At 36.8% G+C, this 16,742-nt stretch overlaps 2 protein-coding genes across 3 annotated transcripts in view; both read right to left on the minus strand.

The window, feature by feature from the left end:
- Positions 1-424: 424 nt before the first annotated feature.
- On the minus strand, positions 425-15,247 carry ttll4 (tubulin tyrosine ligase-like family, member 4). Of its 2 annotated transcripts, XM_067410359.1 has the most exons (19): positions 15,102-15,247; positions 10,334-11,700; positions 9,627-9,697; positions 9,439-9,484; positions 7,173-7,291; positions 6,887-6,997; positions 5,571-5,647; positions 5,191-5,385; positions 5,027-5,109; positions 4,812-4,940; positions 4,594-4,716; positions 4,339-4,437; positions 4,089-4,223; positions 3,637-3,774; positions 2,902-2,998; positions 2,611-2,821; positions 2,452-2,522; positions 1,194-1,243; positions 425-1,090 (listed from the first exon to the last, which is right to left on the minus strand). In XM_067410359.1, the coding sequence occupies exons 2-19, from the start codon at positions 11,626-11,628 to the stop codon at positions 913-915; spliced, it is 3,228 nt and encodes a 1,075-aa protein (XP_067266460.1). In that variant the 5' UTR covers positions 11,629-11,700; positions 15,102-15,247; the 3' UTR covers positions 425-912. The 2 variants fall into 2 exon arrangements, with proteins under 2 accessions (XP_067266460.1, XP_067266461.1); XM_067410360.1 differs by lacking the exons at positions 9,439-9,484; positions 9,627-9,697; positions 10,334-11,700; positions 15,102-15,247 and adding an exon at positions 7,736-8,662 and having other exon boundaries at positions 426-1,090.
- Positions 15,164-16,742, minus strand: part of abcb6b (ATP binding cassette subfamily B member 6 (LAN blood group) b) — a 67,018-nt gene continuing 65,439 nt past the window's right edge. The window contains exon 19 of the transcript XR_010897148.1: positions 15,164-15,289. The gene's annotated coding sequence lies outside the window, so the exon portion shown is untranslated. The remainder of the gene's footprint in view (positions 15,290-16,742) is intronic.

Below are 16,742 nucleotides of genomic sequence, written 5' to 3' on the forward strand. Positions count from 1 at the left end.
TCTTCTCACTGCGGAGTCGTGAACACAGATTGACAACAGACCCGGAAGAGAAGACAATGCTGAATAAAGTCGTAGCTTTTGTTATTTTTGGACCAAAATGTATTTTCGATGCTTCAAAAACTTCTAACTAACCCACTGATGTCACATGGACTACTTTGATGATGTTTTATTACCTTTCTGAACATGGACAGTGCTCCATACATACATTTTCAATGGAGGGACAAAAAGCTCTCGGATTAAATCTAAAATATCTTAAACTGTGTTCCGAAGATGAACGGAGGTCTTACGGGTTTGGAACGACATGAGAGTGAGTCATTAATGACATAATTTTCATTTTTGGGGGAACTAACCCTTTAATATTCAACTCACTTTTGAGGACCTAATAAAATAATTATGAAAGAATTAAACAGTCATATTTCAAAGCAATTTTAATTTAAAAACCCTAGCCTGAGCATGTTGTCTCCCTTCAGCCAGGCATGCAAATGTCATTAGAAGACATGACTGTGATTTTTATTTTTACAATAGTATCTCTTTTCCAAACTTCACATTTCATCCCACACATTTAAAATAATCTGCTCTAAAGATGCCTGTACTATACACAGACATTTGATGTAAACAAAGCCGAATTATGGATAGGCTCATATGGAAACAATTAAAACTCCAAACAGGAAGAGCTCTTTCTTCCTGCCACCCACATGCACTGTGTATATACACCTGTATGTGAGTTCCAGCATCAAAGTACGGCTTTTAACACTCATCCATTTGGCCAGTTATTTTATTTAGTCTGTTTTCCAGTCTTCTTTCCCTCCAAATGCTGAAGAACTCTAAGAGATCTGTTAGGAGCTTTAGCTGAGATGTGATGCATACACACAGTTCAGAAGCTCTGAATGTCCAGGGTTGTTGGGGTCTAGCTCAAAGGTCGTCATGTGAAGGCAGGCTGTCACTGACCAGGCTGGAGCTGGAGGTGGGACTGGGGCTCAGGCTAACGGTACTCAGCAAACTCATGTCTGGAAGACTCATAGTGACTGACTGAACCTCACGATCAGACAAGTCCTCATCTTCAGCATCAGATCTCTGACTGACCAGCACACTGAGAAACAGAGAGAGCGACATGACATAAGAATAAGAATAATGTCATGAGAATAAGGTCAGATGTTTGTTGTCAGTGAGGGATTGTAGGTGTGTGTACATACCTAGATCTAGTCAGTTGAGTTCTATGTCCATGATACGACTTGGAAGACCACTATGAATACAAGCACAGGTATAAAAAAAAATTATAGTAACTCAATTTAAATGATTATATTATCTTCAACAGAGTTCTCACATGCAATGACAAATTACACAAGCTTACTAGTAGTTCATTATATTAGGCAAACAGGACTTAAAAAAATCTAATATCACACAAAGTTATTTGATGTCAGATACCAATCTACTGTATTGGTAGATAAAAATAACATCAGTAGATATATATATATATTTTTTAATTACTTTATGCAAAGAAAAAAAAAATAATAAAAAAAGTTTCAGAGTTGATGGGGAGAGCCAAGAAGCATGACTTCAGTTTTTGGAACTATTCAAGAACAGGAAATTGTTAGATATCCTTAATTTCCGAAATACAATTGGAAAGATGGAAAATATCCACGTCTTGACCCAGTTTTGAATGTAAATCTGAGTATTGTGAGCATAAAAATGGTTAAGGTCAAGAGATCTTAATAGTTGACCGAGTGGGAAAATATAGATGCTAAAAAGCAAAGGACAGAGAATTGAGCCCTGGGGGACACCAGTATTAATAGGACCAACTTCTGATCTGAGGCCAACCATAAAACAAATTGACTGCGATCAGCAAAATAGGATCTGAACCTGTCCAGACCAGTGTCTGTTACACTACAGACAGATTCAAGTTGACTAAGTAACAGAATGTGATCGACAGTATCTAAAGCTGCACTTAGGTCCAAGAGAATAAGGACTGACAAAGAGCCAGAATTGGATGCTAATAACCAAGGCCGTCTCAGTACTATGCAATTTCCGAAACTCAGACAGATGGGGGTCGAAGAGGTTATTAACCATTAAATGATTGTGCAGTTGGGAAGCAACAACGCAAAATTTTAGCCAAAAACAAAAGTCTAATTATTATTTTTTTAGCTAGATTTAAAGACTATAGTTTTTATTTTAATCTCAATTATAATTATAAAAGTACATCAAGTTTTACTAAATGAAAATGAGAAATGTTACCTTGTTTCTTTTTTTTTTTAAATTTCATTTAACATTTTATTTCAAGTAATAAATATCTTTCTGATTTAGTTAACTTTAATAACCTTGATTCATCACATTACAGGATTTCATGGTTCATAAAGCACTTTTCTATAGGTATTGTATCCAAGACCTTAAATTCCAATAGTGTAGCCGTATATTAAAAAACAGCAGTGCGATTGCACTCTCATCAGTACTTACGTGATGAACAGAATCTGCCAGGTTCCCCAGGTGCACCCTCTTCTCACACAAATCCCTCAGTAGATTGATACCTAAATGAAGTACGGAAAGAGTCAAAATGGATAGCTACACAAATGGAGACAAAGGTACAGATCACAGCATGGTGCAATGCAGACACACCTTTGCTCCTGCTAAGCCAGTATTTCTGTTCCCATTGGTTGAGGAGGATATTGAGGTAGCGCGGTTGCTCAAAGAAGCGGAGGTACCGGGAGGAAGCATGAGAGGGAAAAACTCGCTCAAAATCTCCTTTACGACTCAACTCGTCCTCACTCTCTGCCAGGACACGCACATCATCAGGTGTCAGCACATCCAAGATTGTGGCAGAGAAATCCTACACACAAAAACATATTTCATTAAAATTAAGTGACCTCAATGATAAATATATGATAAAGACAGGGTGTGTTGGAGTACCTGGTCCCCAAAGCGCTGGCTCAGATAAAAAGCTCTCTTTACTTTCTCATCAGTCGAAAGGTCTGATCGCCATCTATCTCGCACCACTCCACATAAACTAAATGAAATAGAGTAAAACTTCAGTAAGAGGCAAAAAGGAATCATTCAAGAATATCAAGAAATAAATGAATAATGTTCATTTACACTATCTTTCACAAGTTTGGGGTCAATAAGATTTTTCAAATGTTTTTGAAAGAAGTCTCATGCACACTAAGGCTGCATTTATTGGACCAGATATAAAGTAAAAAAAAAAATACTAATATTGTGAAATATCATTCCAATTTCAAATAACTGTTTTCTAGTTTAATATATTTTAAAATGTAATTTTTTTTCTGTGACGGCAAAGCTAAATTTTCAGCATCATTAGTCCAGTTTTCAGGTGTCATATGATCCTTCTGAAATCATTCTAATATTTGCTGCTCAAGAAACATTTCTTATTAGCAATATTGAAAACAGTTGTGCTGCTTAATATTTTTGTAGAAAACGCAATACATTTTTCAGGAATCTTTGATGAATAAAAAGTTTAAACAAACAGCATTTATTTGAAATATAAATCTTTTGTAACATTATAAATGTTACAAAACACACACAAAAAAAACTTACTGATTCAAAACTTTTGATTGGTAGTGTATAAATATAAAGCAATATAAAAGTCAAAATAGATATTTTGAAACACAATGTAAAACCAGAACTGACCTGCTGGTGGAGCTGCTGGCGCTGGAACTGGATGGCGCACTGTCTTCGCTCATTGGCAAGACAAAGCCAGCGAGGTTCAGCAGATCCCGTATCATCTGACCCTTGATGCTGACATCCAGTGGTGTGTTTGAATGCAGGCTACAGAGAGACACAGGAAGAGGAAAATATTTGGTACACATGACAGGATTCAGTGGAACACAACAGCTGGGAAAAATAAAATTATGAAACTAAATTAACATCTTTTATGGGGAAAATCCTCTGGTTCAGTGCATTTATGAGCATTACTAGTGACAATACTTGAAAATGTATTACTTAGTGTAAATTTACTTATTACAGTCCATAAGAGTTACACTCCTTTGTGTGCCAAACAAACACTAATAAATAAAGGCTTGACCTAAAGTTGCCTGACAACTATAAATAGCTTCAGCTGTAGGATTTCCTGTATGCTGTACCTGGGTGAGATGTTCACCTCCAGCACCCATGGCTTCAGATTCTCATCCAACATGATGTCAAAGCCAAACAGCTCATGACAGCTATAGGGAGAACGAACATGCATCTTCACCAGAGAGTTCACATAGGGGTCAGACCTGCCAGAGGAAAAGACAATAATACACTTGAGGTTCAGTTTAGAGGAACATAGCGTGCACATACACAAGGACAGACTGCAAATAGAGAACTAGACTAGAAATACAGGACACTTACGCAATGATGGTTTTGATGACCATATCTTTGATTTTCTCCCAGATGAGAGTGGTGTTGATACCCTGAGAGCCCAAGTACTGCCACAGTGCCTTCAAAGCCCTGCATTAAATAAAACCTCAATCATTAGACTGTAGTACAGTTCTTCTAATATTTTACTTATAATGGTTCCCATGAGGCCATGAGCTGGTAGCTGATTAATTCACAAAACAACTTACAAGTACACTCTGAATTCTTGTAATAACTCTTTATTCTTACCATTTATGGCCCTGACAGGCCTTGTCATCGCTGTTACTCTGATACTCAGAGTTCTTCTTATTTACACTGTAGTTTGTAAGGTGCATAAACTTGTTGCTGAGGGTCTTCATAGAAGGAGAGTATCTGTATTAAATAAAAATCAGAAAAGACCAGTTTAAATGAGCAAACTCAACACATTTGCGAGTTTTTGAATGCTTTGCTGAATGCCATATACTCACTTGCAGCTTGCAAAACGTACTAGTCCATCGTTAAAGATGTAAACACGGAGTGGGTCATAAGAAGTCACATACACATAGATGCGTAGATCAAACTTATTCCCACTGATGAGGTAGGGCTTGTGAAGATACCTGCAGAAATACAGACCACATCGTTTAACAGATCAGAAACCGCCCTCAACGAGGAATAAAATATGTTCCAAGGTCTTCCAACTAACTTCTGCACGAGGAGCGGTCTCTTGCGTGGCATTTGGCTCCACTTGTGAATGACCTGAATGCCAATTCCACGAGCAGATGCAGGCTAAATGCGAGAAACGGCAGCATGTCAATGTCAAGAATCTCAGAAAGTAATTTCACAACAACTCTAGTAATGTAACGGTACCGGTTTGACGATCCATTTCTGCTTGCTGCCTCCATCCTCCCAGGCCTTCCTCAGCAGCTTGATATCCTGTGGGAGAATGAAGGAGCGTGGGAAGAAGCCAAACTCTCTTTTGCCAAAGCGTGCCTGCATCTTGGACAGGTTCCTCCAAAGTCTGTCTTTCCGGCCGATCTGAAAGGAGCCTGGAAAGTGGTTCAGCTGCCAAACAGAAATGCATGCTTGTTAATACTCAGCTGACAGGAAGTATTAGGCAATTAGGAAAGGTATCGAAATAATACCAGCAACTTGACAGATCACTTCCAGGTCATTAAATATGAGAAACAACCTTGATGGATTTTTACTACACAATGGTAGTACACGGATGATAAAACACTCAATCTTACCTTCTGAAACTCTCTAATAGCCTTGAACCCTGGTGACTTCATATGGTGACCCCAGCAGCCCAGCCAATCATGACTTTCTAGAATTAAGAGCAGCACATGACACAACAGACTGTAGGTTGGAATACATGACATAACTTTTGCAGTCTGGACGAGCAAGCACCAGCTGCTGAAAATCAGAGCCAGTCTACAGATTTTGGGCAGTCAGAACTGGCAGATTTCACAAAAAATTGCGCACTGTACGATGGGCACAGATTTAGATTTGTTTGTCGTCAGACTATAATTCCGACCAGTCAGAGGATATTAAACATGTTTGATATTTAGTGAGTTCAGAACACATATTGATTCAATTTGCCATGTATTTTCATACATTTCTTCTCTTATCTAGCTTGATTCATAATCTAGTTGTCAAATAAACCTGGCATCGTATAGTAGTAATATTGTCGGCTCTTTGATGAATGGCTTTGTTCCGCTCTTTTAAGTTGCTTTGGATAAAAGCATCTGCTAAATACATAAATGTAAACGTAATGTCCTAGTAACAAGGTGCATGTTTCTGAGTGAGTTTGTTGTGTTTGGAAGGACATGAAAGTCTGGTAGTGTATGAGCCGCAGTCATTTAGTGTATGATGCCCAGTTTTTCGTCTGTAATCAATTATAAGTGAATGATGTCTAGCATTTTAAAATCTGTTTATATTTAAAAAGTCATGTAGTGTATTCCAGCCTTAAGGGGTTAGTTCACCTAATAATGCAATTTCTGTCATTAATTACTCACCCTCATGTTGTTCCACACCCGTAAGACCTTCGTTCTTCTTCTGAACACAAATTAAGATATTTTTTGATGAAATACAAGAGGTATTTTTATCCCCAATAGAAAGCAACGTAATTACCGTCAATCAAGGCCCAGAAAAGTACCTAAGACATTGTTAAAATAGTCGACGTGACTGCAGTGTTTCATCCTTAATGTCATGAAGCAACGAGAATACTTTTTGTGCACAAAATTGTTGAATAAAGTCATTATTTATGTTTTGTTTTTTGCGCACAAAAAGTATTCTTGTCGCTTCATAACATTAACGTTGAATCACTGTAGTAACAGACTATTTTAACGATGTCTTTAATACCTTTCTGGACCCTGAATGATGGCAACTTGGATTTCATCAAAAAGATGAACAAAGGTCCTATGGGTTTGGAATGACACAAGGGTGCAAACTTAATGACATAAATGTAATTAAAACATAACACTAACCCTTTAATGCAAAGAGAAAACTACTCTACTTGAACATCGCTAAAACCAACGTCGCAAAACAGCAGCTGTCAACTCACTTTTGGTAGCTCTGAAGTGTGATCTGGAGATGGTGTTTTTCACCACATTGGGAGTGACTGTAGTTATCTTCCATTTGAGAAGCTTCCTCTGTTCAGCAGGCAACAGCTCCACTGTGGAGTGTGACGAAAATGTTACAACAGTGTTTAAAACACAATAACTATTACTTAATTAATAATTAATGATCTGTTTATATTGTCAAATTTGTTTCTGACAGTGGTAATTACGAATCCTAATGTAATTTAAATGAAAGATGCATTAAAAGTCAGAGCTTTTGAGTGTGCCAACCTCTTTCATTGGCAGTGCTGAAGTACAGAGTGGAGGGCATGTGAGGGAAGAGACTGAGAACAAGTGCGGGTCTCTCCACCAGATCCCCCTCCGCATCAGGACTAATGGGCTCCTCCACACTAAAGAGAAAAAAGACCCCACAAAAAATATTAGCATTTCAAAACCACTACTTAGAAATATCTACACATTCCCCAACACTTAACAATACTTAATTTATTAAACATTTCGACTCATTTAAAGATGCTTTCAGCTGCCAATAATAGTGTAATTACTCAGCTATGTTGAACATATAGAATTACTGAAAAAAAAAAAAAACCCAAAAAACAACTCCATCTGACATATCACAATTGCAATATGATCACAAGATGGGTAAGAATCGCAAATCTTTTTGCAAAATACGCCTAAAGATTCTTGTACTGTTTTAAGCATTTGTCATAATCCAGTTTCCTCACTTCCAAAAAGAACCTTCACAAATGATATTTAAATCTGACACCCACACAAACATACAACATAAGTAAACTTAATAAATCAGTGGAAAACGGATTCAGAAAAACAAAACTCACGTGACAGTCATGTAGAACCGCTGAGGTTGATTCAAAATGGGCCTTTTACGCTCAACATGGGCATTTACTTTGAGTGGGAAAAGCAAAACCAGAATACACCTACTACAAACGAACCCATCAGCGGGACGTCACTTCATGACAATGGCTCCACGGGCCTGACACAATTCACTAGAGACTCATTTTCCTGTTATAGAGGGATAGTTCTACTTCTATCACACAAGAACAATTGTGGGACCTTTCTACAGGCCTCTGGCTTTAAAGCTTTTCTCTGACAGCAACCACTAGAACAAACAAAAACTGTCAGGTCCTCCTCTGTGTGTTGGTCATCACCATGGTAATGTCAGGTGACTAGAAGAGAAACATGTAAAGTCATAAGAAAAAGTATATAAGAGATGTAATCTAGCTTACATAGTCAGCCTTACTTTGCACTCAAAATCTCTGTCCAAAGTAAGCCTTTGGCAGATCACCAGCAACCAGCACAAAGCCAGGCTTAGCTAACAGAAAGAGATCTTTGAATCAGCAAAAAGATAAAAAAAAAGAAGAAAAAAGAAAAAAGTGGGGATTTGCCAAATACTGTAGCTGAACTAAACTTCTGATGAAAAACTCAGAAAGACCTCAGTGTTTATAGGGAATATTTTGTAGAAGATGTATCACTCGAACACACCTTTCGTGGTAAAATTCAGCCCCTTGGATTTTATATAGACTATAATGTTCTCACAAACACTTGTACCGTTCAAAATTTTGGAGTAAGTAAGATTTATTTTTTAAATAAATTAATAATTTTATTCTAGAATGATGCATTAAATTGGTAAAAAGTGACAGCAAAGACATTTAATGTTACTAAAGACAACTTCTATTTGTCAAAAAATATTTAGAATTATTTCTGAAGGATCTTGTTGTGACACTGAAGACTGGATACTTTGTCATCACAGGAATTAAATACATTTTAATGATATATATATATATATATATATATATATATATATATATATATATATATATATATATATATATATATATATTAAATTGTAATAATGTCACAATATTGGTGTTTTTACTGTATTTTTGATCAAATAAATGCTGCCTTGGTGAGCATAAGAGACTTCTTTAAAAAACAATAAAAAACCTAAACGACCCCAAACTTTTGAATGGTATTGAATACATGTGTAAACCACAATGTTATGGAAAATGTATCCTTTATGCTGTTCTTTTTATTTATTTATTTATTTATTTATTTTTTCAAACTGTAATTTGCTTTCTGCAACAAAAGTCACAAGGTTGAGCAAAAAACAAAAAAAAAAACCAACAACTTTTCTTTCTGTAGTCAAGGTTAGCATGTTTTGAAAGAGACTAGGAAGATAGAGAATATTTTTATGAGAAGACTAGAGTGAGAATAATGATTATTATGGGATGTAGAGAAGAAGATGACACTGAAGTATTCATGTCTGGAAAAAGGAAATAATAATTTGTTCACTTATCTAATCTTTGTTCTATGATAAATTAATATGCATGACTGTGCTAAACATGCATATTAGGCTACCAGGGTTTGTGATTAAAAACTTTGCTTAAGTTTTACCATTGAGTGGTCTAATGTCACTTTACAAGTGGGCTTCCACCACATTTTCAAGAGAGTTAAGAAACAATGTAAAACAGTGAGATTCGTCCTTATATTCTGAATATTTTAAAGATAAAATTCTAATTACTTGGACAAGGCTGCCATAGACGTTGTTGAGGAAACATCACAATCATCTGAGGAGCAAAAGAAATAATTATTTTATATTATATTTGATGAAAACATAGACAATGGCAAAATGTAACATACAAATACATCTTGCTAAAAGAGTTCTGATAACAAAGGTTCATGTGTGCTGAGGAAAAAAGCAGTTGTTACCATCATCACTGAAGTCATTCTCCAGCTGATCTGGAAGCTCCTCCTCGTCGACATCCAGTATCATTGCCTGTCTGAAAAGTGAAATACAATGCAGAAATAAAATGGACATCCGACATGTGACTTTTATGAGGAGCACGATATTTAGGTGCTCTAAAAGTTGCAAAATGCAAATTATTTGTTCATTCAAGTTGTTTTTTAATGACTCAAAAGTTTTATTCAGCAAGGATTCAACAAAAGTGACAATGTAGACATTTATGTCACAAAAGATTTCCTTTTCAAACAAACATTGTTCTTTTGAACTTTCTATTCATCAAGGAATCCTGAAGAAGTATATGATTTCCACAGAAATTAAGCAGCACAACTGTTTTCAAAATTGATAATAATAAATGTTTCTTGAGCAACAAATCAGCATATGATCAGAATGATTTCTGATGAATCATGTGACACTGAAGACTGGAGTAATGATGCTGAAAATTCAGCTTTGCCATCACAGGAATAAATTACACTTTAAAATATATTTGAAAAGTTCTTATAAATTTTAATACCATTTCACAATATATCTGTTTTACTGTATTTGTGATCAAATAAATGCAGCCTTGGTGATCAGAAGAAACTTTTTCATGAACATTAAAAAAAATATCATACATTTACCCCCAAATTTTGAATAGTACTGTATATATAAATGGTCAATCAATAAATGCACACACCTCTGAATCTCTGGATTATCCTCCTCCTCTCCTTTAAGTGTTATGGGGCTTGTGTCCATCTGAGAGGCTTGACAACTTTCCTCTTTTGTGAGATGAATGGCAGATATCTGATTTGTTACGGTGTAAACAGACGGCGAGTGAGGAGAGGCCATGTTGTGGCCAGTCACCTCTGGAATGGCACAATCACCTCCATCTGTCTTACTATCACAAACAACAGCAGAAGGGCACTTCTCATCCATTAAATCAAAACTGAGGGCACCGTTGGTTTCCATGGGTGTAAAACAAGACTCCTTATCTTCATTAATAAGGCAGATACTATCTGTGAGATGTTTAACGTTGCTCAGACCGTTAATGGTCCTGTGTCTTGCATGTACAGTGTGTTTTTGCACAGTGGTGGCGGTGAACTCTGCCTCAGAGCTGATTTTTTTCACTCTCTGAGAAGCTTCACCGTGTCCTACGCAGCAATCCAGCTCATCTTCTCTACTGTCTTCCACTACGATCTTCTCAAACTGCCTCAAATCCTTGGCCGCCTGGTTCAAAAGCACATCCGTGCATATCTCTTTCAAAGGCACACTCGGTTGGGGAGGTTTCATTGCATCTGCTTTGAGGCCTCGTGAATATGTTCCATTGCAACCGGTTATGACATTGGCAGGACTGTGCAGGTCATTGGTCTCTTGTTTGGAGTACGAGGGCATTTTGGCATTTGGGGGCCGCATAACTCCATTGCTGGTATCCCTGAGCTTGTTGCTCGTCCAAGGCAAAGACTGATTAGTAGGCATGATTTTCTCAATTACAAACCTTTGAGAAGACGACTTGGGTGGGGAAGGACAGGCAGGACAGATGGACAGCTGAGGCGAAAAGGCCCTTTTTCCTAACAGCCCTGACTTGAACCTAAACGAATCAAGGTTCCAGTGGGGCTGACGGTGGCTATGGCATGCAGCGGGAGCAGCGTTAATATGTGGCAAGCTCTTCGATCTAACACTGTGTGTCCTTAAACCATTACTAGCACCATTCAAAGAACTCGCGCTTGTGCTCTGTACGCGGCTGACTCTTATGGTAGGCACGTGTGGATAGGCACGCTGTGTGGGGATCCCTGAGACACAGTAGGGTTGATCATACAGCACTCTCACATTCGGCTGAGGCAGCGAATCACCCGCGCCGCCCTGCAATCTCTTTCTTTCAGTGTTGAAGGAGACTCGTGCATTGGGTGAATGGACTACAGCGGACTTGGCTTGGACGATGAGGGCAGGCCGTGATGCCCCATTCCTTGTGTCTTCAGCTCCACTGGAGGCCATTAATTGCCATCTCACACCCCCCTGGCATGGGTTCAGGCACACACATAAGTGAAGAACCGAAGGGTAGAGGGGCTGCAACAATAAAACAGAGAGAAATGATACCAGTTATTGATTAAATGCTAAATGTGGAGTTTTAACACCATTTTGTGCCTTTCAGCAGAGCCGTAACCACCATATACTTTAGTTATAAGTATCAGATATGACAAAATTGTCCCCCTTAATACATAACATTCTTGATTATACTCTGCTGTTCTCCATTACGCACTGCTCCATTTGGTGTTAGGATTTTTAGACTGGTCTGCCTCAGCAGTCTAACAGTGCTCATCAATTTCAAAATCATTAAGAAGGCCAATTAAATCAAAGAAGGCAGACCTTACTGTTCACAGAAGACAAATATGAATTGTAGACAAATGTTAAACCACCAAAAATTACATCCAGTGATGCAAACTACTCACCGTTTTGAAAATATATTTCATTTACAAAATTCATGAGCCGTTTTCAGCATATTAGGCATATAATTACAGGGTTAGTTCACTCAAAAATGAAAATTCTGTCATTAATTACTCACTCTCATGTCGTTCATATTCAGAACACAAATTAAGATATTTTTGATGAAATCCGATGGCTCAGTTATGCCTACATTGACAGCAAGATAATTAACACTTTCAAATGCCCACAAAGCTACTAAAGACATTTATCAAACTGTATCAAACTGCCAAAGTCACGTGATTTCAGTAAACTAGGCTTTGTTACGTCATAAGTGTTTCAAAACATTTGAAATTTCAATGGTTCACGTGACTTTGGCAGTTTGATACTCGCTCCGAAACTCTGATTCGAAACAAAAGATTCATAAAGCTTCGAAGCTTCATGAAGCAGTGTTTTGAAATCACCCATCACTAGATATTGTTGAATAACGTTGTTATTTTGTTTTATTTTTTGCCGCACAAAAAGTATTCTCGTCGCTTCATTGAACCACTGTAGTCACATGACCTGATTTAAATATGTCTTTAGTAGTGTTGCACGATATACCGGTACTAGAAAGGTATCGCGATACCCTGCTTTTAAAAACGGTCCAGTTCTTCATTTTATTAGTACCAGTACTTTGAGTGCCAGCTGTATTTCCTTAAGTGCGACAGCAGGGGGCAGTGTGCGTGCAGCGCGCTGCTTCTAAGGCAAATTTAGTGCGTGTTTATTCCTCTCAACTGCACAACGGCTTTTATGGTGACAAAACGAGAGGTATGGTTGCAAATACAGGTGCTCTTGCAGACCATCCACAAATTGTTGAGAAAGCAGATGCACAAAGCGAAATATGGCATTATTTAGATTACATTGCCGACAGCCAGGGCAAGCCCACGGACACCACAATGCTGGTCTGCAAAAGAGGTTACAAAATAACGCAAGCGAAGGGAGTCAAAAGCATCTTGCCGTCAAACATCTCGATTTGTATAAAGAATTTAAAGAGTGACATGTTAGTGAATGTGATACCAGCATTATGTTTATGCTCTCAAAGATTAAATGAATGTTTTTTTATTTATTTTACTCGGGCAAGCAGACCTGAGGTGTATTATTGAGTCTAAGTTTATAAGTGATATCAGTAATATCTGGTTGCAAAAATAAAATTAATTTAAAAATACATAAATATGTGAAGGGTATATACAGTTATTTTAAACCAATTTATGCTTTAATAACATTGCTCTAATTATTTACAGTAATATAATTTTTACAATAATCTTACTGTCAAAAAAACGTAAATGTATAAAAAAAGGCATAACAGCAAATAATTTACAATTTTATTGAGCATGAAAATAATAAACATTAAAAATTATATTAAATCTGTAACTTCATGCCAATGAAGCTCAAATCCAGAAGTATCAGCCTGCACACTGGTGAAGAAAGAAGTTCTGTCATATGTTACTTATTTACTTTTCCTGCTGTTTTACGTTTTTGCCATAGTATCGTTTAAGTATCGGTATCGTGATATTTAAGTTGGGTAGCGTATCGAAGTCAAATTTTGGTTTCGTGACAACACTAGTCTTTAGTACGTTTCTGGATATCTGAAAGTGTTAGTTATCTTGCTGTCAATGCAGGCCTCACTGAGCCATCGGATTTCATCAAAAATATCTTAATTTGTGTTCTGAAGATGAACGAAGGTCTTACGGGTGTAGAACGACATGAGGGTGAGTAATAAATGACCTAGAATTTTCATTTTTTGGCGAACTAACCCTTTAAGGGTTAATATGTGGGAAACATTTGTAAATGTTTTAAATTACAACAATTTCCAGATATTTAACTTTTTGCACAAAATCCCAAATGAATTATAACATGAAAAGAAATGGACATCTTTTCATTTTTAGTGGCCATCTAGAAAATGGTCATTTCCAGATGTAGAGAACTCATGGAAATCAAAAGTCAACTTTTTCTGGATTTGCTCTACTCTAAAATATTTAAATATGTCGCCATTTGTGCAGAGAAAAAACATGCTTGCAGGCCAGTGTGTTATCACTCTCTGCATTTAGGGTTTAATTTACTTTTTTAACATGATTAAGTATAATACTTATTATTATATATAGATAATCACTCAAAAGTTTGGTATCTGACATGCAGATGTCATCTGGCTAGAAATCTCTGTAGAATGAATTCTATGAGAACGTTGCAACCATGTTTTGAACCTTTTTTGGCAGGAGGTGGGTGTAGTTAATGGTCCTTCTTATTTTCAAGAAATAATTTAAAGATTTCAATGAATAAAGAAAAAAAACAGCACTGGATTTATATCCACCAATTACGCATGAACAATCCACATTCCAAAGCACCATACTAACACCATGTTTCTGGACATGTACCATGGTATTCTTGAATGTAATGTGGAGTTAATATTAAAGTATACATCTGATACTCTGTTTAGTCTGATAATGAACTATAATGGCACTAGGGAGGATGGGCACCAATGAAGCCCAAAATGTTTGGCAGCTCACAAGATTTTGAGACATCCACACAGAAAAGGCTTGATCTTTTCTTGGTCTTAGCTAGTCTCGTAGGATTCAGACTAACACCTTCCCTCTTTTCAGACATTAAACCCAGCTTCTTATAGTCAATATTTTGGTCTTTCACGAAATCTATAACGTATACATGAACGTTGCTTTATTGTTGTGAACGGAGTCAAAGCAGACATACAGCCTGTGTCCTCAAATCCTAGTGATCTGCCTTGCTAGAAAGCGCTTTTAGGCATAACAACCGTAATAAATAATGCCTATGTAGACAGCGCACTAGATTTTGAGACGCAGCCACAAGGCGAGGGTAACTGTTAGCCTGTTAGCTCAGCACACAACAGTCGCCTCACAGTGGGTTAACAACACTTTCTCATGACACACATCACCAGCGTCCTCGTGTACGGGACGAACCAGTTTATTAACGTTTATTACTACTCACACACACATATATATATATATTTCAGTAAGAGATAAAAAGCGTCTTACCGGCTTGGGTTGACAGGGTAATTTCTAGCGTTGCCTCAAAGTCTCGCGCTCGAGAAGCCCGCCTCGTGTTGTTTTCCCTCGTGCTGCCTGCGCTGCTGCCTGACTGACTGACAGCCACACACACACACACGATATTCAGGCTGACTGTCTCAACCACTGGTGCTGTTGTTCACCATTAAAAATCGTTTCTGTAATTGAAATAAAGCTAGTAAATGTAAACATATATATATATATATATATATATATATATATATATATATATATATATATATATATATATATATATATATTAAAAAAAAAAAAAAATGACAACGAAAATGAGAAATGTTGCCTTGGTAACTAACTCAAATCAAGTTTAAGTAGGCTAGCCTACTAAAACTACTAAAACCGATATTAAAATTAAAGCTATATAGAAATATTAAAAGAAAAACACGAAAAACTAAAAAAAAAAAAAATTACTAATTAGATTACACAAAAAATAAAATTAAAACTGAAGATGCAATAATAAGCTATATACTAAATGCTACTAAAATACGATGTAAATAATTCTAAAATAACACTGGTCTGAGCAATAATAAACATTAAAAGTTATTAATATAGTGAGTAGGCCTATACACACAAATAATGTACCTAGGCCTATACATTTTCTATATGATAAATGTTGTGAGGCTCTGATGGGAAACAACTACTCTACAACAAATATAAAGCTCTAAAAAGGAAAAAAATGACCCCAGATAAATATGAAAGAAGCCATTTAACTTACCTTGTACAAATTCACATCTTTAAAGACAAAGTTTTTAAGGATATACTAAACTAAATAATCTCACTAATAAAACAGAGGACAAAACCGAGCTCCGATGGAAGATTTCTGTGGTAAAGCCTGAGCCAACTGACTAAACTCATCCAATATCCTGTGCAGTTATTGAAAACTCCTTTACAGAATGAAGTAACCCAGTATCACCATCTCACATGCACTTAAAATTAAATATGCATAGTGACAAACTACCTGCAATTCAAACTCTCAGCAGGGCACCATGATGTTGTGCCCTTAGACACACACAGACACACACAGACACACACACACACACACACACACACACACTTGGTAAACAAAGCAAAAGCAGTTGCTATAGAACACAAATTTGGTTAAACATATATCCTGGTGGCTTTACATCATCTTTGTACTTTTTTTTTAGAATGAATCAAAGATAAGCTTGTACCCTTTCAGCGACCCTCATGAAATCACAATGCTGTGCTGTCGTGTGAGATTCTTAGGTGAGACGGAGCTTGATCAGATCTTTTCTTCAGTGAGCCCTAGCCTGACATGACACTGGATAGGGTTACATGTGCAGAACTGAAGTTGTGGTTACATTACCATGGAAAGACAGTTCACACCTACTAACTAGGCCACGGTTGAAGTACAGTATTCAGGGGAAAAAAATATCTGAGAATAAATGATAACATAAATGAATGTCTGGTTTATTATAATTTAGGTTTTGTTACTAAAACACAAAGTCTAGAAATTATGTTCCTGTAATCTGATACTCCTTTTTTTATTTAAAGCACAAAAAATTAAATCTTCAGTAATCTTAAAGGCCAATTCACACCGCACAGATAAACAAGTTTGTTGGGTTTTGTTGG

The sequence above is a fragment of the Chanodichthys erythropterus genome, chromosome 14 (assembly GCF_024489055.1).
Source record: "Chanodichthys erythropterus isolate Z2021 chromosome 14, ASM2448905v1, whole genome shotgun sequence".
NCBI lineage: Eukaryota > Metazoa > Chordata > Actinopteri > Cypriniformes > Xenocyprididae > Chanodichthys > Chanodichthys erythropterus.

What these genes read in the sequence shown, in the direction of transcription:
- ttll4 (XM_067410359.1), bottom strand. Translation starts at nt 11,628, where the DNA reads ATGGCCTCCAGTGGAGCTGAAGACACAAGGAATGGGGCATCACGGCCT. An exon ending in GATAATCCAGAGATTCAGAG is followed by an intron (nt 9,698 to 10,333) that starts GTGTGTGCATTT and finishes TTCACTTTTCAG; the next exon opens with ACAGGCAATGATACTGGATG. An exon ending in CTATTAGAGAGTTTCAGAAG is followed by an intron (nt 5,386 to 5,570) that starts GTAAGATTGAGT and finishes TCTGTTTGGCAG; the next exon opens with CTGAACCACTTTCCAGGCTC.